The sequence below is a fragment of the Portunus trituberculatus genome, chromosome 41 (assembly GCF_017591435.1).
Source record: "Portunus trituberculatus isolate SZX2019 chromosome 41, ASM1759143v1, whole genome shotgun sequence".
Classification (NCBI taxonomy): Eukaryota; Metazoa; Arthropoda; class Malacostraca; order Decapoda; family Portunidae; genus Portunus; species Portunus trituberculatus.
The window spans coordinates 14,099,366-14,124,627 of NC_059295.1; the positions used below are offsets into that span (position 1 = coordinate 14,099,366).

The window sequence follows — 25,262 nt, forward strand, 5'->3', positions numbered from 1 at the left end:
GGCTTAATTTTCGTCACGAGTTCTGGCTAATGATATTTACCAGTTAGAATCCATTGAGTTGATATATCGCTCTGGGTAAAAGTAAGGGTAGAAAAGGCTGTTTCATCAAGTAAAGCGCCTTGTGTTCACTTCTACATACGTATACTGAATAGTTGGTGCGAGTTTTTGTCACATCAGGCATTGGATGGGCTGGTGGAAAGGGTCAGTGTTATTTATAACGAGGAGGTAAATTATTGCATCATGCTATACAACTGTTGTCTGCACTAATATTGTACATCACACTGAAAAAATCTTTTCATCTTGAAGTGTGTGAGCCGTGAAGGAAAAATAGGAAGTAGGTATAAATACCTATAGGCGAGGCACATCATTAATTCAAAACATCCCAATTTGCCTGGAAATAGGGTATCGTACCCTTAATCAGTGAATGTTCTTTGAGACAAAGGTAGCGGGGAGTCAGTGCACAGTATTGTCACGATTGAGGATGAGAATTTGAAAAACACGGCCAATAGAAATCTTGAGTCGTCTATAGCATTAAGATCGAGATCAAAAACATTAATGAAAAATAATTTAATTTATCTTAAAATGAGGATTTATTTTCTTTCAATGCCTATGAAAAATATAATATAAAACTCAAACACGTCATTATCAAGGCATTATAGGTGAAATACCGTGAACCTTACAATAAATCACAGAAGCAAGGCTAGGAAGCGTTGGCCCAGGCAGTCCCAGCAAGAAAAACAAGGCAGCGTGTTGAGCGTGGCGACGAGTCGGTGGTGACACAGGCTGACGGGACGAGTAACGACGCATCACGGAAACACAAGTGCACCTACCTTACTGCTCTGCGTGAAGGTGGTTAACTGTAAGCCACGGTAAGTGCCTATGTGTATGGTGAGCTACTGGTGACCATGTAAGGTGTAGAGGAAGTGGCGGTGTCCCTTGGCAGGACCTGTTGACCGCCTCACCTGCAGCCTGTTACTCCTCACACGGCCTTCTCTCATGTAGGAATTTACTTTCACCTCCTACAGGCTCATGCTTGGATTCTTTCTCATTTCCTGTACTTACTTATAAAGTGGACATAAGCTCACCAAAGCCGATAATTCCACATCACGGAAACATCCCCTCCCATAACGATTATGAATAATCTGTTGTTTTCCAGGTGTTGATATTGAAAGTCAGTGTATGTATGAGTTCGCGTTAGATTTGAAGATGGTGTTGGAAGGGGTCTTTAATGCTGTCACACTAAGGTAATGTGTAAAACAGCACTAGTGCATACAGTGTTACCATTTTCTCTTACTACACAAACTTCGGGAGACTTGGGTTGGAAAGTGGAATTCTATGGTGTGGGGAAGTAACTAGGCATTATCTCATGCTAATTAGTGTGTCTTACTTTGTTTGAATCCTCAAAAGTCATGATAACTTGTACTGCAGTCTCTTGACCATATAACAAACAGAGCTTCTTGAAAATATAAATCGGTAAATTTTTACTTTTGCTCCAGTCTATTCCAGAGAAGGCATTGTCCTCATAAAGTCATTCCTTCAGCTCTCCTCGTCAGCTTTTTCAGCTGACATGACAAGTGAATGAAGATATGATAACCAAAACTAACCTAACTCTAACTGTGACCTAATCAAACCTAGCTCAATTAACTTAACCAACCAAACGTAAACTATGTGAGGTGACACACATTGCTGATACGTCTTCCTCAGAACCCATCTCACCAATATCATGGTTAGATTAAAGTTACAGTTTGGTTAGTTTTGGTTATCATATTTTCATTCACAATTCATGTCAGCTGAGTGAAAGAGCTGTGAAGGGGCAACCAGTAAATGGAGAGAGCTGGAGGGATGACTTTATTAGGACAGCGCCCGAGACAAAACTGTTTTGAATGACCTGCAAGTTGTTTTTCATGCACTGCATTAGTTTGTATTTTTACTCCGTTTCCCCATTCAGAAACTTATGTTTTTTGCTAGAAATGGAAAGCAGATTAATACAAACCTGATGAAAATCTTCCAGTAATAAATTGTTTTGTCATAAGTAGATAATACAGCAGTGACATCTACAGTCTTCCCTCAAGAGGACTGGGTATTGCTTGCCTGGTTATTGTCACCTCCAGTTCTAATATTACCTACCTAACCAAACTAATTTGGTTTTACTTGCCTAACCTGATCTAACTAAAGTAACCTTATCAAACTGACATAATATAATTAAATTAATCTAACCTAACCAGATCAGCTTAAGCAAACTGGCAAGGCTAAGGAATCAATATGAAATTTTAAACTTATTTATTAAAGAAAAATCTGCTGATGCAGTCAAAAGAATCAAGGAAACATCCACTACCAATATACATCTTCCTCAGACTATTTCAAATATTTCAGATTGAGCCTTTTCTCTCTCCACAGGCTGAAATAAAATATTATGATTATCTAAATTAATTATGTATTTTTAATTTACCAGTGGCTGCATTCTCAAACAAAACTAATTACCATGACTAATTTACTTTATGTGTAACATGTGATATACACATGCACAGATAATCATGTTCTCACTGGCATGCCTCAGTACCTACATAACAATCACTGTGCAATTCTGTCACATCCCAGCCAGCCAGCTTGTTTCCCCTCAAAAAAGAATTTTTTAGAAATTACTGTCAGTATTATAAACAATATGCAGTAAGTATATATAGGGTTCAAATTAATCAAAATGAGAAGCTCTATATGATGAGAAGGGTAAGAAAAGCTATATTGACACTGGTTTAAGAGTAAGAGTAAAAAATACCTAAATCTGACCAAATATTTGACCTAATGCTAAGGCTTGGACAGTCAGATGACTTGTTATTGTGTTAAATACAATGCACTGCTGAACCACTGTCTTGTCTTGGCTGTGTAATATGAACAAGCATTCATAATTTGCATGATATAATACTAATCAGCTGTGAGAGGTTTCATCCTCCATTGGAATGTCAAAATTATGCTAACCAAACATTCACAAAAAAAAGGTAGAATTACTATTTATTCATATAGATGTGTGAGGATTTGAAATAAACTCCTTTCATTCAAATAATAATGTTAGGTGTATCTCCAAGACAGTCAAGAATATAGGTAGGTTGTTGCACTAGTTGCTCTAAGTCAGTGGTTCTTAACCTGGGGTACCTGTACCCCCAAGGGGTACGAAACCTTAAACCTAGGGGTACGAGACATGGTAGCCAGTGCAATGGTACCGTTTATTCACCATGAGAAAGCAAAACATATATTTTTTCTAATTTTTTAAAGTTGAATCCTACTAATTGACACTTTTCATTTGAAATAAAAAAAAAAGTGCCTTTGTTCAGTAATTAAAAATCTAATAATTTATCAGCAAGGTTTTTATCGCTAATACTTTTCATGTTTGTATAGCATTTATATTGGAGGGGGTACGAAAAATTTTTCTGATATATCAAGGGGTACGGGCACTGAAAAGGTTAAGAACCACTGCTCTAAGTCATGGAGGATAGCAAAGTTAAAGGGTAGTTTACCAGGATGGTTAGTGAGTGGAAGGGAAAGCTAAAGCTGGTAATGAACATTGAAGTCTCCAAGAATGGAGATATTGTGTCTTGCCAGTTGAAAAGTAATTATGGATGACATTACCTATAAAATGGATAGTAAATGAGAGTGAAGCTATTGAATTAGACAAATAACTTTTTACATATCACTTAGTTATCACACATGAAGGTAAAATATATTTCATGTTAAAAACAAATTTGCAAGAAATATAATTATTTTGATGTAATAAAAATAGCATTTTGGTTTATGCAAACTACTAAAATATTGGCTTGCTGAGTTTATTATGTAATGATGCAAGGAACAACTGTAGGGTAGTACTAATTAATTACTCGTGTCTCACTCTCACTATCATAGAAATCAAGTGTCAGGGGGTCAAAAGCTGGGGAGGCAACTGAATCTTAGCTGGTGAAGTATTGCCTCAGAGGTGGGTGGTCAGGGGCTGGAAGGATAAATAAACAAAGGCCAGGTTCACAAAAGTACTTCACAAATGATACACATGTACATATATATTGGTACACAGTAAGCACTCACTCACTCTGTCAAACCAGTTGCACCCATAATCACGTTGTACACCCACACTCACCACCCTTGTCACTATTCTCACTCACTGTCACTCAGTTTCTTTGAACCAAAGCATGTTAGTCCCTAGCTATGTTAAGACCATGGTAGATATACTTTGCATCAAGAGGCTAGTTAGGGACCTTCCTGGTACCTTCCGTAAGCTACAAATACCATATCTCATGCAAATTTTCTATCCTAGCTACATAGTGTATATACTTCACTGATATGAGGCGGTGGCGTAGTGGATAAGGTGGTGAGCGTGGGATCGGCCAGACGTCCACACATAGGTTCGAATCCCACCACGTACAGCCTTAAAACACTTTGCCATTTGTCGAGTGGTTTAAAGTTACCTACATGTCACCATGATATCCAGGTTCTAGGTGGTTACACTCAAGATGAGCTTGGGTGGCGATATGGGCCCTAATATAAATAAAATTGCCTGCGCCACTAATGGGCGGCGCTTCCCATACACTCTTCAAGTGTGCCTACAGGCGCTATAGGCCTTACCGTAAAAAAAAGAATAAAAAAAACACTTTTACCAATATCACTAGATAAACTGGACACATTTTAGATGAGGGGTTTACTGGCACCTTATAGCAGCAGAGACTATCTAATCTGGTTCCAGTCTCTAAGAATAATGGCAGTTCTCAGTGATAACATCTTCAGCTTTAGGTGACCAACATCCCCACCTCAGGTTTACTTGCTTGCAATATAAATGGTTCTTTTGAGTAATGGTATAATAACTAAATTACCTACATACAGATTTGGATTGTTACATAGCTACAACCTTTGCTACCTGATTGTCTACTGATATAACCAGTGTACCTCCCTTGCCTGGTTGATTAATATCTTGATGGTATTCCAGACAATGTTCAATCCTAGCACATTTGGATCCAGTGGCAGTAGCTTCACTGGATTTGGTTTATCCACAACCACACCTGCTACTGCCAATCCCATGAAGGATTTTGAGGTAAATATTTGTATTTTCCATTCTTTTAGATAGTAGCTGTTATATTTAATGTGTATATCATGACCTATGAGTAAAAATACTGTTTAACTGGTATATTTTGATGAAATGTTTGAAATGTTTTTCAAAACATATTTGCTTTGTATTGTTTGCAATATATGTATATATATATATATATATATATATATATATATATATATATATATATATATATGTATGTATTTATATCACACACACACACACACACACACACACACACACACACACACACACACACACACACACATTAAAAAGTTATTTTGTTAGTATTGACTGGAAAGAAATTATGCATGCAAAGACAATTCAAGCAAAATATAATGTATTTCTAGACAAGTACAGGCAACCCCCGCTTAACGAAGGTTCACACAACAAAATTTCGCTACAACGAAGGTTTCATTTTACTACCATCTTTTCTTTTAACGAACACCAAACTCGCTTTAACGAAATTTTATCCAGGTAATTTTTTCCAAGTTTGAAAGCTCCGCATATCACACAAGCTGACAGGCTTTTGAATACATCAGGAACTGCCGATACTAAGGCCTGTCCTGGGACACCTGTGGAATCAAGATTAAGATCAAGATCAAGCCTCTCGTGGACAACACGCGCACCACTCACTGCCCCTGTTCAAAACAATAACAGCGTCAGCAACAGCTCGTCTTCCCTCGCTCAATTTACCACCAAAAAACCCTGCAATGTCGCCTAGCGTTGCTAAGAAGACCAGAAAGTCTCTACTCTCAAAGTGAAGCTGGATATTATTCACAGAAACGAGAGAGGCGAGAAAACTATAGCATTGCTCGCCACCATCTTGCCTCCATTTACTGTCTACTATTTTCAAGTCAGCAGACTCTATTAAGAAGACTGATGAGACTGTATCTTCCTTGTAAGCTAAAAGAACCATCTGAACTTGTGACTACAATGGATAAAATGGAAAGCCTTGTGGAAATGTGGTACATAAGTTTTGTATGTTATACAATGATGCACTCTTTGTTTACATTCCACAGGTTGCCGGTTAGTATCTTTCCCATTTCACTCTCCCTCCCTTCATAAATTTAAGATCATCAACATTATAAAGTTACATACATACATACATTAGTGTACATTATAATGACTTAAATTAAACTGCCTAAATGTTTAACTTCATAATTTTTACTTTCATTAAACCTTTCACTATACTATGATGCCCTCTCACTTTGTTTACTCTCAATGGCAGTTCAAGTCAAGGGTTAAACTTGTTATAATCGGTTCGCTTAACGAAATTTTGCTTAACAAAGTGTTAAGCAGGGCTTGCCTGCATAATGAGGGTAAAGAGATATGTTCCTGAATATAGAGTAAAAAAGAGCAAACACATACAGTATAATGCTATATGTGCAAAAGCTAAAAAGTGCAAGGATGCAACATCAAGTATTTAATGAAGAGGGAGAGTTTATAAAGCCAATCAGCAGCACAGGAAGGATTAAGAGACATTGTGGTAAGAAAACAGAAAATTAGAGAATTGCTAGAAAAGGTGGATGTGAGGAAAAAAAAGGGACCAGATGGAGTGTCAGGATGGACACTAAGGGAATGTAGTGACCAACTGGTAGAACCAATTTGGGATGTAATTAACAACTCTTTAAAGGAAGGGAAGGTACCAAAGGAATGAAAAAGAGCCAATATAGTCCCATTATACAAAGGAGAAAAAATGACTGAGCCCCTAAATTATAGACCAGTGTCACTAACTAGTGTGGTGGGTAAGATCTGTGAAATTGTTATCAAAGAAAAATGGTTGGAATATCTGGAGAGAAATGAAATCATTAATAACTCCCAATTTGGTTTTAGAAAAGGAAGATCATGTATAACAAACTTACTAAGCTTTTATACAAGAGTAATAGATGAAGTACAAGTAAGAGATGAATGGATGGATGCAGTGTATCTAGATAATAGAAAAGCTTTTGACAGTACCACACAGAAGACTCTTATGGAAAATAGAACACATGGGCAGAATTAAGGGAAATATCTTGAATTGGATGACAGATTACTTAACAGATAGGGAAATGAGGACAGTGATAAGAGATACATCATCAAGTTGGAGCACTGTAACCAGTTGCGTACCACAGGGTTCAGTGTTGGCACCAATAATGTTCCAAATGTATGTCAACGATATACAAGAGGGTTTGAGTAGCTACATAAATTTGTTTGCAGATGATGGCAAGCTTTTGAGAGTTATAAAAAAACAAAATTATTGTATGGAATCACAGAAAGATATTGATAAGATCTGGAGATGGAGCCAGAATTGGAAATTAGAATTTGATACTAAGAAATGCCATGTAATGGAAATGGGTAAAAATAATAGAAGACCTACATGGGAATATAAAATGGATGAAGAGATTATAATGAAAAGAAGAGAAGAGAAAGACCTGGGAGTGATTATACAAGACACCCTGACTTCAGAAATACATATAAATGGATTATTTGCTTCAACATACAAGACACTTACAAACATCAGGGTAGCATTCAATTACATGGATAAAAGTATGATGAAAAAGATATTAACCACTATGATAAGATGTAGACTAGAATATGCAGCAGTGGTATGATCGTTATATAGGCAGAATGATATCAAGAAACTAGAAAGGATACAAAGGACTGCTACAAAGATGGTCCCTGAAATAAAAGATCTTCCCTATGAAGAAAGACTGAAGGAGATGGAGCTACCAGTTTTGAAGGATAGACAAGAAAGAGGAGACTTGATAATGATGTATAAGTTAGTAAACCATATGGAGAAGATAGATAGACAAGACCTGGTAACACTGACGGAGCAGGGAGACAGACAAACAAGAGGACATTCCAAGAAAATCATGAAAAGTCAGTGTCATAGGAATATCAAGAAGTTCAGTGTTCCACATAGGACAGTAGACATCAGGAATGGATTAAGTGAAGAGATTGTAACAGCAGAAAGTGTGCGCAAGTTTAAGGAGAAGTTGGATAAATGTAGATGTGGAGACAGGTCACTATGAGCCCTGCTCGAACCCTGTAACATACAACTAGGTAAATACACACACACACACACACACACACACACACACACACACACACACACACACACACACACACAGACAGGAGGAGGAGGTAGTAGACACCTACTGAAATTATAATTTACTCCCAGCGAGGTCTAATAGCACTAGTTCAGGGGGTGCTGTGAACCTTCCATTAAAGCTAGTTTTGATATCGCTGAACGTTTCCCTTTGTGTCTCACAACTGAAGGGGGCAGTCTCAGCCTGTCCTCTAAAGACAACTCTCCTTCTTCACACAAAACTACATGCACTTACCACACACACAACCTTCACGTATAATTCAAAGTTTAAACAATGGCAACTCTAAATCCAGCCTTGGAGTCCCCTTCTGGGGAGGGGACCAGAAATGTCCCCAGCTGGGACTGGCCTCTCATTAGCGACCCAAAGTGTCTTGACACCATCAACTTTTTCTACATTAACATCTGCAACATTTGCAGTCGTAGATCTAATTCTCAATCTGTGGAGCGCCACCTCTCCTCTACTAAACCTCATCTTATTTTCCTCACCAAAACACAGCTGTCTGAGGCAACTGACACTAGCCCCTTCTCTGTTCTCTCCTACTTCCTCTATTCTCATTTTAGTTTTAAAGCTGAATTTTGCTTCTATGTGCTCAATGACATCTTGCTCTCGTGCCCACGCTCTTGAGTCTTCTGAGTTTTCACATCTGGCTTAGACTCAACAGTCACTCTCGAACTAAATTTATTTGTGCAGTCTATCTCTCCCCTAACTCCTCTGACTATAGTAAATTCTTTGACTATTTAACTTCCAAATTGGAGCACATTCTGTCCCTCTACCCTTTTGCAGAGATCTCCATCCTTAGAGATTCCAATATTCACCACCAGCTTTGGTGCCTTCAACTTTGCTATCCTCCATGACCTACACCAACTAGTGCAACACCCTACTCATATTCCTGACCATCTTGGAGATACGCCCAACATTCTTGATTCCTTCCTTACCTCTAATCCTTCTGCACATGCTGTCACCCTATCTTCTCTGTTGGGCTCCTCCGATCACAATCTCATTTCTGTATCTTGTCCTATTTCTCCAATCTCTCCCCAGGATCCCCCTAAGCAGAGGTGCCTCTGGCATTTTGCCTCTGCCAGTTGGGGAGACCTGAGGAGGTATTATGCTGATTTTTCCTGGGATGATTACTGTTTCCGTGTCAGAGACCCATCTCTTTGTGCTGAACACATAACAGAGGTGATAGTGTCTGGCATGGAGGCGTACTTTCCTCATTCTTTTTCTCAACCTAAACCTTCTAAACCTTGGTTTAACACAGCCTGTCCTCATGCTATACATGATAGAGAGGTTGCCTACAAAAGATATTTGAGCCTTCCATCTCCTAAATTGCATGCACTTTATATTTCTGCCCAGAATCATGCCAAGTCTGTTCTTCAACTTGCCAAACACTCCTTCATAAATAGAAAATGTCAAAATCTTTCAAACTCTAACTCCCCTTGTGACTTCTGGCATCTGGCCAAGAACATCTCCAATAACTTTCCTTCTTCATCTTTCTCTCCTTTATTTCATCCTGATGGCAACACTGCCATTTCATCTGTTTCTAAAGCTGAACTCTTCTCTCAAACCTTTGCTAACAACTCCACCTTGGATGATTCTGGGCTTGTCCCTCCCTCTCCTCCTCCCTCTGACAATTTCATGTCTTCAATCAAAATAAATTCTTCGTAATGATGTTTTCCATGCCTTCGCTAGCCTAAATTCTTGGAAGGCTTATGGGCCTGATGGGGTCCTTATTGTTCTCAAAATCTGTGCCTCCATGCTTGCACCTTGTCTGGCCAAACTCTTTCAACTATGCCTATCAACTTCTACCTTTCCTTCTTGCTGGAAGTTTGTCTACATTCAGCCTGTTTCTAAAAAGGGTGACCATTCTAATCCCTCAAACTACCATCCTATAGCTTTAATCTTTTGCTTGTCTAAAGTTTTTTAATCTATCCTCAATAAGAAGATTCTTAAACGTCTGTCACTTCACAATCTTCTTTCTGATCGCCAGTATGGCTTCCGTCAAGGTCGCTCTACTGGTGATCTTCTGGCTTTCCTTACTGAGTCTTGGTCATCCTTTTTTAGAGATTTTGGTGAAACTTTTGCTGTCACATAAGACATATCAAAAGCTTTTGATAGAGTCTGGCACAAAGCTTTGATTTCTAAACTACCCTCCTATGGTTTCTATCCTTCTCTCTGCAACTTTATCTCAAGTGTCCTTTCTGACTATTCTTTTGCAGCCATGGTAGATGACCACTGTTCTTCTCCTAAATCTATTAACATTGGTGTTCCTCAGGGTTCTGCCATATCACCCACTCTCTTTCTATTATTCACTAAGACCTTATCCAAACTTCTTGCCCTATCCACTCCTGCACTGATGATACCCCCTACATCGTTCCACGTCCTTTCAGAGACGTCCAACCCTTCAGGAAGTCAACAGATCATGCAGGGACACCACAGAACACCTGACTTCTGACATTTTAAAGATTTCTGATTGTGGCAGAGAAAACATAGTAGTTTTCAACGCCTCAAAAAACTCAATTCCTTCATCTATCAAATCGACACAATATTCCAGACAACTATCTCCTCTTCTTCAGTGACACTCGACTGTCTCCCTCTTCCACACTAAATATTCTCGGTCTGTCCTTTACTCATAATCTTAACCCCTTCGCGCCGGACGTTAAAAAAGTCCGCCTGTATGATATACGGGTGGTAGTGCCGCACGCCCGAGCTCGGGAAACTCGTGCAAGCTTGTCATACTTGTCGTCTTTGTGTATTATGCTGCTATTTTTTAGTCACTATATCGCCTTCGAAGAGGGAAGTAGACGCTTCTCTCTTAGGAGAAAGAGAGAGAGAGAGAGATTAGAAAATTTGTTGTTTTTGTATTTGTGTGTGTGTGTGTGTGTGTGTGTGTGTGTGTGTGTGTGTGTGTGTGTGTGTGTGTGTGTGTGTGTGTGTGTGTGTGTGTGTGTGTGTGTGTGTGTGTGTGTTTTCACAATGTTACAAGGCGGACGCATGTAACTTATCTTCGAGAGGGAGAGGGGAGGAGGGAAGGAGATGGGGAGGAGGAAAGGGAGATGGGGAGGAGGAAGAGAGAGAGAGAGAGAGAGAGAGAGAGAGAGAGATGGGAACAGTCTATGCCATTGGGTAATTTTAGACACAAGGCGGGACGCATGTAGCTTATCTTTAGTGATTGGTGGAGACAAGGATAGTGGGAGGAGCACTAGGATTTCAAGGACAGCATACGGCGTGTGTAGTTGGTATCCAACACACTATACGGGACAACTGAACTAAAGAAAGCTCAGAAAAGAAATATGACGCCTACGTAGGCGTCACCGTATATGCTACTGGGACTTCATGACGTGTATGTAGGCGTCACCGTATTGAAGGGGTTAACTGGAAAATTCAGATCTCATCTATTGTTAAAACAGTTTCTATGAAGTCAGGCATTCTGCAGCATCTCTGCCAGTTTTTCTTGCCCCTCCAACTGCTAACTGTACAAAGGCCTTATTCGTCCTTGTATGGAGTACTTTTCACATGTTTTGGGGGAGGGGGGTTCCACTCACACAGCTTTATTAGTTAGGGTGGAATCAAAAGCTTTTAATCTCATCAACTCCCCTCCTCTGGCTGATTGTCTTCAGCCTCTTTCTCTGAAATGTTGCATCCCTTTCTATCCTTTATTGCTATTTTCATGCTAACTGCTCTATTGATCTTGCAAACTTTATGCCTCCCCTCCTTCTGTGGCCTCACTGCAAAGGGCTTTCTTCTTCCTCTCACCCCTATTCTTTCCAACCTTCTAATACAAGAGTTAACCAGTATTTTCAATCATTCATACCTTTCACTGGTAAACTGGAACTCCCTGCCTGCTTCTATATTTCCATCTTCCTATGATATAACTTCTTTTAAGAGAGAGGTGTTGAGACATTTGTCGCTGAACTTTGACTAATTCCTTTGATTCTTTTATGAAGATTACAATTCAAGTGGGCCTTTTTTTTTTTCTAATATTCATTTTTTTGCCCTTGGTAGTTCTCCCTCTTACATAAAACACACACACACATGGTAAGTGGCGAGGCAAATGGGCAAGCCTCTTAATGTGTGGCCCCTGTTCACCTAGCAGTAAATAGGTACGGGATGTAACTTGAGGGGTTGTGACCTCACTTTCCCGGTGTGTGGAGTGTGTTGTGGTCTCAGTCTTACCTGAAGATCAGTCTATGAGCTCTGAGCTCGCTCCATAATGGGGAAGACTGACTGGGTGGCCAGTAGGCAACCAAGGTGAATTACACACACACACACACACACACATGAGGAAAAAAGTGGAGCAAGTTTAACTAAAGGTGACAAGAGCAAGAGATTAAAAGTGATGTAAACGAACATAGATGGGGTTTTATCAAGTAAATTAAACTGCTAACTGTACAAAGGCCTTATTCGTCCTTGTATGGAGTACTTTTCACATGTTTTGGGGGAGGGGGGTTCCACTCACACAGCTTTATTAGTTAGGGTGGAATCAAAAGCTTTTAATCTCATCAACTCCCCTCCTCTGGCTGATTGTCTTCAGCCTCTTTCTCTGAAATGTTGCATCCCTTTCTATCCTTTATTGCTATTTTCATGCTAACTGCTCTATTGATCTTGCAAACTTTATGCCTCCCCTCCTTCTGTGGCCTCACTGCAAAGGGCTTTCTTCTTCCTCTCACCCCTATTCTTTCCAACCTTCTAATACAAGAGTTAACCAGTATTTTCAATCATTCATACCTTTCACTGGTAAACTGGAACTCCCTGCCTGCTTCTATATTTCCATCTTCCTATGATATAACTTCTTTTAAGAGAGGTGTTGAGACATTTGTCGCTGAACTTTGACTAATTCCTTTGATTCTTTTATGAAGATTACAATTCAAGTGGGCCTTTTTTTTTTTCTAATATTCATTTTTTTGCCCTTGGTAGTTCTCCCTCTTACATAAAACACACACACACATGGTAAGTGGCGAGGCAAATGGGCAAGCCTCTTAATGTGGCCCTGTTCACCTAGCAGTAAATAGGTGCGGGATGTAACTTGAGGGGTTGTGACCTCACTTTCCCGGTGTGTGGAGTGTGTTGTGGTCTCAGTCTTACCTGAAGATCAGTCTATGAGCTCTGAGCTCGCTCCATAATGGGGAAGACTGACTGGGTGGCCAGTAGGCAACCAAGGTGAATTACACACACACACACACACACACATGAGGAAAAAAGTGGAGCAAGTTTAACTAAAGGTGACAAGAGCAAGAGATTAAAAGTGATGTAAACGAACATAGATGGGGTTTTATCAAGTAAATTAGAATTAAGAGATTACATAAAGAAAGAAGAACTGGATATTGTATGCCTGGCTGAAATGTATGGAGGAGAGACAGAGTGGGCAAAGGAAGAGGAGTCATGATAATGTTAAGGAAATAGATGGTGACCAAGTGGAGTGTGAGGAAGGAAAAGCAAAAGTATTGTATATTATGATACATATTAATAAAAAAAGAGTTAACAATCATTGGAACATATGTGCCACCAAAAAAAACAAATTCATGGACCAATCAAGAATATAAAGACATGATAGATGACACAATAAGGAATCTAATGAGAGTCATTAAAGAAAGGAGAAAAGTTATATTAGTAGGAGATTTCAACTGTAAGGAGCTGGACTGGGAAAATAATGAAAGTGGTATGGGGGAAGAAGCCTGGGGAGAAAGATTCCTGAATCTAATGATAGATAATATGATGGACCAAAGAGTAAAGGAAAACACAAGATCCAGAGGAAACAACGAGCCAGCGAGATTGGACCTGGTTTTTACAAGGGGTATACAAATGAACGATGATATAAGACATAAGTACCCATTGGGAAAGAGTGACCATGTAATATTAGAAATGGATATTGAAGAGGGAAAGGAAGATAGAGACGAATCATACAAAGGAGACCGATTAAATTACAGAAAGGCTGATATTGAGAACCTCAAGAACTATTTAAAAAACATTAACTGGGAGGCGATGGAAAACTCAGAGAGGGTGCAAGAGAAATATAACTTATTTTTGGAAATATATAAAACAGGAGTCAGGGAACATGTCCCGAAATATAGACCTAAAGAAGAAGGAAAGAAAGATTGGTTTAACACAAGGTGTGTTAGGGCAAAGGAGAAAAGAGATGGAGCATAGAAAAGGTGGAGGAGAAATAGAAATCCAGAAAATAAGGAAAACTTCAAGGCAGCATGAAATGAATATGTTAAGGTGAGGAAGGAAGAGGAAAGGAACTGAAAAGGACATTGTCAAAATTGTTCTACGGATTCATAATGGAAAAATAAGGCAAGAAGAAACAATAGAAAGGCTAAAAGGAGAGAATGGGATGGTGGAAGACCCAAAAAGTTTGGCAGAACTGTTAAATAGTAAATTTCAGGAGGTCTTTACTAAGGAATCCAAATTTGAAAGGATACCGGGTAATAGAGAGACTGTCTATATGAAAGAGATTAAAGTAACCAAGCTTGAAATAAAAGTTGATGAAGGAATTGGATGAAGAGAAGGCGATGGGATCGGATGAAGTCTCAGGCAGAATACTGAAAGAATGTAGGGAAGAACTAGCAAGTCCTATATACAACATCATAAAATGCTCAATAGAAAATGGAACACTACCAGTAGAATGGAAAAGAGCTGAGGTGGTTCGCATGTATAAGAGCATAAGATAGAATGGAAAAGAGCTGAGGTGGTTCCCATATATAAGAGCGGAAGGTATAACTAACTAGTGTAATATGCAAGATGTGTGAAAGAGTAATAAAGAAACAATGGATCGAGTTCCTTGAAGACAACAAATTATTATCAAATAGCCAATTTGGTTTTAGAAAAGGTCGGTCGTGTGTAACAAATTTGCTGAGTTTCAACTCTAGAATAGTTGATAGAGTACAAGAGAGAGAGGGATGAGTTGACTTTATTTATTTGGATTTAAAAAAGGCATTTGATTAAGTGCCACATGCAAGGTTACTATGGAAGTTAGAGGAGAAGGGTGGCTTAAAAGGAAGTACAGTGAGATGGATGGAAAATGATTTGAAGGGGAGAGAAATGAGGACGGTAGTTAAAAATATGAAGTCCAAGTGGAGAGCAGTAGAAAGCGGAATGCCACAGGGGTCAGTATTGGCACCAATACTTTTTCTCATATATATAAACAACATGCCAGAGGGAGTGAACAGCTACATGAATCTGTTTGTGTATGATGCAAAACTGCAGAGTTATAAAGCAAAAAGAGGATTGTGAAATACTGCAGGAAGACCTAAATAAGATCTGGAAATGGAGTAAAAGGTGGGAGATGGAATTCAATGTGGACAAAAGCCATGTCATGGAAATGGGAAAGAGTGAAAAACGACCGGTGGGAATCTATAAGATGAGAGATGGAGTAGAACTGGAGAAAGTAAAAAAGGAAAAGGACTTGGGAGTGACGATGGAAGAAAACAATCAATCATTAAGCCATATTGATAGAATTTTCAGAGACATAATTTGCTAAGGAATATTGGAGTAGCATTTCACTACATGGACAAAGAAATGATGATTGATAAGTACTATAATAAGACCCAGATTGGAATATGCAGGAGTTGTGTGGACCCCCCCATAAAAAGAAACACATAAAGAAGTTGGAGACTACAAAAAATTGCTACAAGAAAAGTTCCGGTATTTGAAGGGAAGACATATAACGAGAGACTAAAGGCTATGGATCTACCAACCCTGGAACAGAGAAGGGAGAGAGGGGACCTGATACAATTTTATAAATTGATCAACGGAATGGATAAAGTGGATAATGAGAAACTAATCCTGAGAGAAGAATATGACATTCAAAGCACAAGATCGCATAGTAAAAAATTGAGGAAGGGAAGATGTCTGAGAGATGTTAAAAATATAATTTCCAAAGATGTGTTGAGACTTGGAACAGTTTGAGTGAAGAAGTGGTGTCAGCAACGAGTGTGCATAGTTTTAAAGAAAAATTAGATAAGTGTAGATATGGAGACGGGGCCACGCGAGCATAAAGCCCAGGCCCTGTAAAACTACAACTAGGTAAACTAGGTAAATACACACACACACACACACACACACACACACACACACACACACACACACACACACACACACACATACACACATCTGACGCATCTGAGCAGCTCGCAGGGAAAAACTACAACAGGAGCTGGAGACTGGCCTAGACATATGTACAGGGGGGGAGGGGGCCATATTAAATTCTCCTGTCTCCATATTAAATAAGTTTTGGATCGTATATATGGACAAACAGGACCGACTGACATCAGAAAACACAGAACTGAAATTGAGATTGGTAGAATGTGAAAAGATCAGTGCAATCAATTAGGGATTAAAAGAGGAGATGCAAGAAATATACAAAATGACGTACTAAAAGCCACATGCCAAGACTACAGGTTAAAGTGCAGGATGGGATTGTGGACAGGGTAGAAGGTGGATTGGGTGAAAACAAGCTAAAGAAACTATGAAATGAATGGAAGCAGGAACAGGAAGAGGAAAAAGTTAAATTTTCAGAAGTTGTAAAGAGACAAATTCAGGAAAACACAAATGATGCTATATTTGAAGTAATTAAAGATAAAGGAGACATGGTGGATACAGTGGATAACAAAAAAGCTTCGTGATTATTGGATTGAAGGAAAAGAAAAATCCAAATAAATTCACAAGAGAACATGAAGAGAGAGAATTGGCCAAAACTGTTATCAAACAAGTAGAAGACAGCACACAAGAACTAGACCAGGAGGTGGAGGAAGTGATCAGGCTAGGAAGATACAATGAAGGGGGTAGGAGATCAATGAAAGTGAGAATGAGATCCCAAGTGAAAGTAGAGGAAATTATGGTTAGGAAAGGGAAGCTGGCTAATGATACTGAACACAAGGATATATTGATAAAAAGAGATATGAACCCAGAGGAGAGGGAAAAGGAGAAAGTGCTAAGAAGTGAAGCTAAGGAAAAAAATGAGAAGGACAGAGATAGAGAAGAAGAATGTTTACTGGAGGGTTCTGGATATGAGGTTAAAGAAGTGGTACCTAAGGAAGAAAGAGGAGGTTGTGGAAGAGGCAAGAAATTAAGAGTGACTTATACTAATATAGATGGGTTGTTATCAATTATGTTGGAGGTTAGGGATTATTTGAAAGAGAAGGACCTGGATGTAATGTGCATCGTTGAAACAAAACTAAGAGATCAGATCCATGTTAACTTTAAAGAGGAGGGATATAATAGCTGGAGGAGAGACAGGAAGGATAAAGGGGAAGGAGGAGTGCTAATAATGGTTCGTGATAATATGTGTGGAGGATGTGCAATATGGAGAGGACAAAGTGGAAGTAATGGGAGTAACAATCAAAACAGAAGAACTGAAGAAGAGAAAAATTATAGTTACATATGTGCCACCTAAAACTAATACGTGGGGAACTGAAGAACATACAGATATGCAAATAGAGGTGATTAAGTGCCTAGATAACATGATAAGAAGAGATAGAAGAATACTTTTAGTTGGAGGCTTTAACTGCAAAAAAGTGAACTAGAGAGAGATGGAAGAAATGTATAATGCTGGGTAGTGGAGTGAGGAAGTGTTACAGTTGACTATGGTTAATACAATGGATCAATGGATAGAGGAGTCAACAAGGTACAGGGGGGAAGAATAACATCTTTGCTAGACCTAATATTCACAAAGAAACCAGAGCCCCCTTCAATCATACAATACCTTAGTCCAATGGGAAGAAATGGTCATGTGACATTAGAGATGCAAATTCAGGTGGGAGATGGGATAAGTTACAGAGATGACTACAAAGGAGAGAGATTAAATTATGCAAGAGTGGATTTTGAAAAATTAAGGATCTATTTTGCTGATATTGAGTGGAGAAATGTTATGTACAGAAAGACAGTACAAGGGAAATGTGACATATTCTTATAGAAATATATTGAAGGAGTAAAAAATATTGTACCTGTTTATAGAGTTAAGAAAATAATACATGGTTGGTACAATGCTAGATGCACATAAGCTAAAAAGGCAAAAGATAAAGCATGGAAGAAACTCATAAAACAGAGAAATTATAATAACAGACAGCAGTACAAAGATGCCAGAAATGAATATATTAGAGTAAGGAGAGAGGAAGAAAGAAACTTTGAGAAAGATGTGGTGAATAAAAGCAAAGACGAACCCAAACTTTTCTACAAGTTTATAAATGGCAAAACAGAGATGGATGGGTGGGCACTGTATACCTGGATATTAAAAAGGCTTTTGATAAAGCCCCTCATGGAAGACTACTTTGGAAACTAGAGAGCATAGAATGACTGCAAGGAACTTTGCTAGAATGGACCAGAGATTATTTAAAGGATAGGGAAATGAGAACTGTGATCAGAGATACATACTCATCTTGGGGTATAGTAACTAGCGGAGTGCCACGAGGGTCAGTGTTAGCCCCCATTATGTTTCACATTTATGTAAACGACATTCACATTGGGATAAACAGTTATATAAATTTATTTGCTAATGATGCAAAACTACTAAGAGTTATCAAAACCAGAGAGGACTGTCTGCTATTGCAGGAAGATATAAACAAGATCTATGAGTGGAGCAGGAAGTGGAAATTGGAGTTTAATGCCAAGAAATGTCACATAATGGAACTAGGGAAGACTAAGAGAAGACCGGGATGGAACTATTTGATGGGAGAGGAACAAATAATGAAGACTAAAGAGGAAAAAGAGCTGGGAGTGATCATACAGGAAAATCTGACTCCCCAAAAAACATATAAGCAAGATATTTGGACTATCATATAAGATGTTGACTAATATAAGAGTGGCATTTCAATACATGGACAAAAATATGATGAAAGAAATTGTCACAAGCATGGTATGTCCAAGGCTGGAATATGCAGTGGTGGTATGGTCTCTAAGCTCTAAAAAGGATATAAGAAAATTGGAAAGGATACAGAAGATTGCTACATAGATGGTGCCAAAATTAAAGGACCTAACATATGAAGAATGACTGAAATAAATGGGACTGCCAACCTTACAAGATAGAAGAGAATGTGGGGACCTAATAACAATGTACAAGATAGTCAATGGCATTGAGAAGATAGACAAAGAAGACCTGGTGCTGTTGACAGAAGATGGAAGGACAAGAGGACATGAAAAGATCAGGATGAGTCAGTGTGTGAAGGATATTGGAAAGTACAGTTTTCCACAAAGAATGGTGGAAAACTGGAATGCATTGGATAATGAAGTTGTTACAGCACATAATGTGCATAACTTTAAGGAAAAATTAGATAAATGGAAACATGGAGACAGGACACTATGAGCCCTGCTCGAACCCTGTACAATACAACTAGGTAAATACACACACACACACACACACACACACACACACACACACACACACACACACACACACACACACACACACACACACACACACACACACACACACACAACATGTAATGTAGTGGTTAGCATGCTCGGCTCACAACCGAGAGGGTCCGTGTTTGAGTCCCAGAAAGCGGCAAGGCAAGTGGGCAAGCCTCTAAATGTATAGTCCCTGTTCACCTAGCAATAAATAGGTACTGGTTGTTTCTCGAGGGGTTGTGGCCTTGCTTTCCCGGTGTGTGGAGTGTGTTGTGGACTCAGTCCTACCCGAAGATCAGTCTATGAGCTCTGAGCTCGCTCCATAATGGGTAAGGCTGGCTGGGTGACCAGCAGACGAGTGTGGTGAATTATGTATGCACACACACACACACACACACACACACACACACACACACACACACACACACACACACACACACACACACAAAAAAGTAGCTCAGTGGTTAGAGCGCTGGCTTCACAAGCCAGATGACTGGGGTGGAGATATTTGGGTGTGTCTCCTTTCACGTAGTGTTCACCTAGCAGTGAGTAGGTGCAGGATGTAAATCGAGGAGTTGTGACCTTGTTGTCCCGGTGTGTGTGTGTGCCTGGTCTCAGACCTATCCGAAGATCGAAATAATGAGCTCTGAGCTGTTCCATGGAACGTCTGGCTGTCTCGTCAGAGACTGCAGCAATTCAAACAGTGAATTACACACACCGTGCTCCGTGGAGAACGGACGTGCCTCCTGCGCATGAACGGCATCTAAATAACAAGCAATATGCTTGAGTGAAAATAGTTATTGCTATGAGGCGACCAGAGCGAGGAACGAGTACAGAGTGAACGTAGCCTGGTGATGTGTACATGGGAGTGATCGGAGGTGGGAGAACCTCCACACTCCAAACGACAGAGCGGGAACCCACAAAGGACAGCCATAGCAGCCCAACGATCCAACCACACACGTAACTACCAGGCTTGGCCCCAGTGACCACACACCCACATGTTCCCAGGAAAAGTAAGGAAAAATGGATAGACCGGTAAGAATAAATTACCAAATTCAAAATATGTTGATGAGGCCCAGGAGCAAAACCGAAAGTGACCAGTCAAAGCATGAGTCCAGCTTCAACAGGGCAACAATGCAAGGTAGATTGGTGATGTTGGAGAAGAGATTTGAGGAGTTAGTGAAGGAATTAAAAGTTCAGAGGAGTGAGGAGGAGCAGGATAGAGAATTCCAAGGCTTTGAAGGAAAGAGTTAAGAGACTGGAGGAAAATGAAAACGATTGGTGGATGAGAATGCATTTGAAGGTGGAGGTTGAAAAATACAAGAGACGGTTGGAGGAGAAATGGAGAGAGTAGTAAAGGAGAAAGATGACTTTAAGGAAATGATTAGTGAGCAGAATGAAAGGCTTGAAAGGAATGGGAACTGAAGAAAACACAATGGACTGAGTCGAGGGAAGCAGAGATGGTTGGATTACAAGAAATAATTAAAGATCAGTTGAAGGAAGACAAAAAAGAAAGGTCCAAGGAACTGGTTAATGTAATGAAGAATAAGGAAACATTGATAAGGAAATAGCAGAAAAGAAGAAGAGTGTGTTAATATTTGGGATGAAAGAACAAAATATAACATATAAGCCTAAGAGAATTAAGGAAGAATTAAAAATGGTAAGAGATCTGTTCAAAAATCTAAATGATGATGAAAAAAAAGACCTACAAGAAGAAGTGGAAGAGATCCATAGACTGGGTCCGTATAAGGAGGAGTGAACAGACCGATTAAAGTAGTACTGAAGTCACAACAATCTGGAGGATGTCCTATATAGAACATCAAAGTTAAGAGAGATAGAAGGTTGTAAAGAGGTGTTTGTGAGAAAGAATAGAAATGAGGAAGAGAGGAGAAGATATAAGGAATTGGTGGAAGAGGCGAGAAGGAAAAATGATGAGCGGTCTGAGGAGGAAAGAGAAAGTTTTTGGAGAGTTATAGGAGAGAGAGTCAGAAAGTGGTATGTGGAAAGAAGGAATACGGAGGAACCCCTAGAGGAGCAGTGGGTGGACCGTAATGTATACTAATATAGATGGGATACTGTCAAGTAGATTGGAATTGCAAGACTATATGATAGTGGAGAAGCCTGATATAGTGTGTTTGACTGAGACAAAATTGCATGAAAAACAAAGATAAATTTGGATAATAAATATAATATATGGAGAAAGGATAGAGAGTAAAGGTGGAGGAGGAGTTATGATTATGACGAAGAAAGAAATAAATGTGGATAAGGTTTGGTATGGGAAGAACAATGCAGAAGTGATAAGCATAAGGATAAAAAGTGATGGAAAAGAATTAATAATCATGGTGACCTATGTACCTCCTAAAACAAATTCTTGGACATTAAGGAATACGACAATATGATCAAGGATACTTTACAGAGTTTGGAAAGTGTATTATCTGGAAAAAGAAAGGTGATACTAGTAGGAGATTTTAATTGTAAGGAGGTGGATTGGGAAAATCTAGTAAGTGGTGTTGGAGAAGAAGCATGGGAGAGAGATTTCTTAATCTAATGATGGAAAATATGATGGAACAGAGGGTGAAGGAAAATACTAGATATAGAGGAGATGATGAACCGGCTAGACTGGATTTGGTGTTAACAAGAGAAGTGTACCTATGTGGAGATATACAATACAAGTGTCCTTTGGGAAAGAGTGATCATGTGGTTATGGAAATGCAGATAGCAACAACACAGCGAAGGAAGGACGAGACATACAGGAGTGGTAGATTGAATTATAGAAAGATGGACACAGAAAGTTTGAAAAATTATTTCAGAAAATTAGATTGGGAGGAGATGTTACAAATCAGAGAAGTGCAAAAGAAATATGAGATTTTTATGAAATATTATAAAGAAGGAGTTATGAAATTTGTACCAAAGTATAAACCAAGAGAGGAAGGAAGAAAGGATTGGTTTAATGCAACTTGTGTTAAGGCTAAGGAAAAGAGAGATGTGGCTTGGAAAAGATGGAAAAGAGCAGGAATATACTAAATAAGGAGAATTATAGAGTGGCAAGAAATGAGTATGTGAGGGTAAGGAGGAGGAAGAAAGAAAATTTGAAAAGATATTGTAGACAAGAGTAAGGAACATCCAAAATTGTTTTACAGGTTCATAAATGGTAAACTTAAAAGAGAGAGTCCATTGAAAGATTAAAAGGAGAGCAAGGGATAGTAGATGACCCTAAGAATATAGCGGAATTGCTAAATAATAGGTTTCAGCAAGTATTTACTAAAGAAACAATGTTTGTAAAGCCACAGAATGTACAAGGAAATGTGCACATGGATGACATTAAGATACCTAAAAGGAGTTATATAAAATGTTGGAGGAACTTAAAGATGATAAAGCGATGGGACCAGATGAAGTTTCAGGAAAATTATTGAAGGAGTGTAGAGAAGAATTGATTGATCCATTATATGATATTATAAGGTGCTCATTAGAAACAGGGAAGTACCAGTAGAGTGGAAGAGAGCTGAAGTGGTGCCCATTTATAAGGGAGGCAGTAAGGAAGAGCCTCTTAACTATAGACCTGTGTCTCTAACAAGTGTGGTCGGTAAGATTTGTGAGAGGGTGATAAAGAAATATTGGATACGGTTCCTGGAGGATCATAAGTTATTATCGGATCATCAATTTGGCTTCAGGAAAGGGAGGTCATGTGTAACAAATCTACTGAGCTTTTATTCAAGAGTGGTTGACAAAATACAGGAGAGAGGATGGATGGACTGTGTATATTTGGATTTAAAGAAAGCTTTTGACAAGGTACCTCACAGAGACTGTTATGGAAAGTAGAGATTTATGGAGGACTGAAAGGAAAAGTGTTAAAGTGGATGGAAAACTACTTGAGATGGAGGGAGATGAGAACGGTAATAAGGGATGCAAAGTCGGACTGGTTGGTGGTGGAGAGTGGAGTCCCACAAGGCTCAGTGCTGGCACCAATACTTTTCCTGGTATATATAAATGACATGCCAGAGGAGTAAACAGTTATATTAATTTGTTTGCGGATGATGCGAAGTTGTGTAGGTGTGTGAAGAGTGAAGAAGATTGTGAAATTTTACAGGCAGACCTGGATAAGATTTGGGAGTGGAGCAAGAGGTGGCAAATGGAATTTAATCTGAGCAAAAGTCATGTGATGGAGATGGGAAGAGTGGAAGACGGCCAAGAGGGTCATATAAGATGGGTGAAGAAGTAGTGTTGAAAAAGGTGGAAAAGGAAAAGGATTTGGGAGTGATAATACAAGACCATGGGCAGTTTGAGGCTCATATTGATAAGATGTTTGGAGAAACGTATAATTTGATAAAAATATTGGATTAGCCTTCCATTATATGGATAAAGATATGATGAAGAAATTAATTAGTATGGTAATTAGACCAAGATTGGAATATGCTGGAGTGGTTTGGTCCCCTTATAAAAAGAAGCATATAAGGAAGTTGGAGAGATTGCAGAGAATGGCAACAAAAATGGTTCCGGAATTGGCAGAAATGACCTATGAGGAGAGATTAAAAGAAATGAATTTGCCTACCTTGGAACAAAGAAGAGAAAGAGGAGATTTAATACAGGTTTATAAACTGTTGAATGGACTGGATGAAGTGGATAATGAGCAAATGATGTTGAGAGAGGAAAACTTAAGTAGAACTACAAGATCGCATAGTAAAAAGATAGCCAAGGAATATGCTTGAAGGATGTGAAAAATATAGTTTCCCACAAAGATGTGTGGAGGTGTGGAATGGTTTGAGTGAGGAGGTGGTGTCAGCAAGGAGTGTGCATAGTTTTAAAGGAAAGTTGGATGTGTGTAGATATGGAGACGGGGCCACACGAGTATGATACCCAGGCCCTGTAAAATTACAACTAGGTGAATACACACACACACACACACACACACACACACACACACACACACACACACACACACACACACACACACACACACACACACACACACACACACACACACACACACAGTCGATGGCGGATGTGGTCGCTGAGCTCCAGAGCAATCATCTCTAATTCTACAGTTACCATTGCCTAAGAGTAACCAAGGTGGGAAAGGAGCTGGTAATGTTTGTCCCGTCTCCATATAGTCATGTTAACTGTTGATTAGCAAAATAATGTCCAGGAAGGTAAATATAAACTGTAGCCTGCGTTTGAGCCATCAGCTGGTTTGTTTACATCTGCGCAACATGGCGGCCGTGAACTCGAAAGATGAATCAGACTTCACAGGATTTCAAGGAATAATGGAGAAGAGCGCTTATGTGAAGAAAATTCTGGAGTTGGAAGGTAAAATTGAAAAACTGTTTGAAAAGTATGGGGGCCTGGAAACGAGTTATGACAATGTAATGAAAGAGTGTGCCGATATGAAGAAGGAAAATGAAGTACTGAAAGAGGAAGTTAAGCTAATTAAAGTGAATTGCGAAAAATGTGGAGAATCTCTAGGAAAAGTGATGGAGAAGCAGGCTGAATGGAAAAAAGTCAGGAAGTGGAAAGAAAGGAGGTAAATTACAAAGTTGCAAGTCTGGAAAAGGAAATCAAAGAGTCTGGGAGAAAACTTTGGGCCTTGCTGAAATTATAGATCAACAGATCATAGAAGAGAAGATTGCTGAGAAAGTGGTGAAGGTTATTAAATCAAATGAGACATTGGTGAGGGAAACTGTAGACAAAAAGAGATGTGTGGTGATATTTGGTGTGGAGGAGGATAAGACACCGAGTAAAATGGAGAGAGA

At 39.2% G+C, this 25,262-nt stretch overlaps 1 protein-coding gene across 1 annotated transcript in view; it reads left to right on the top strand.

Moving 5' to 3' along the window:
* Positions 1-703: 703 nt before the first annotated feature.
* Positions 704-25,262, top strand: part of LOC123516532 (protein Rae1-like) — a 49,434-nt gene continuing 24,875 nt past the window's right edge. Inside the window, exons 1-2 of the mRNA XM_045275961.1 lie at positions 704-869; positions 4,964-5,068. Coding sequence (XP_045131896.1) covers positions 4,967-5,068 — 102 coding nt within the window. The 5' untranslated portion in view covers positions 704-869; positions 4,964-4,966. The remainder of the gene's footprint in view (positions 870-4,963; positions 5,069-25,262) is intronic.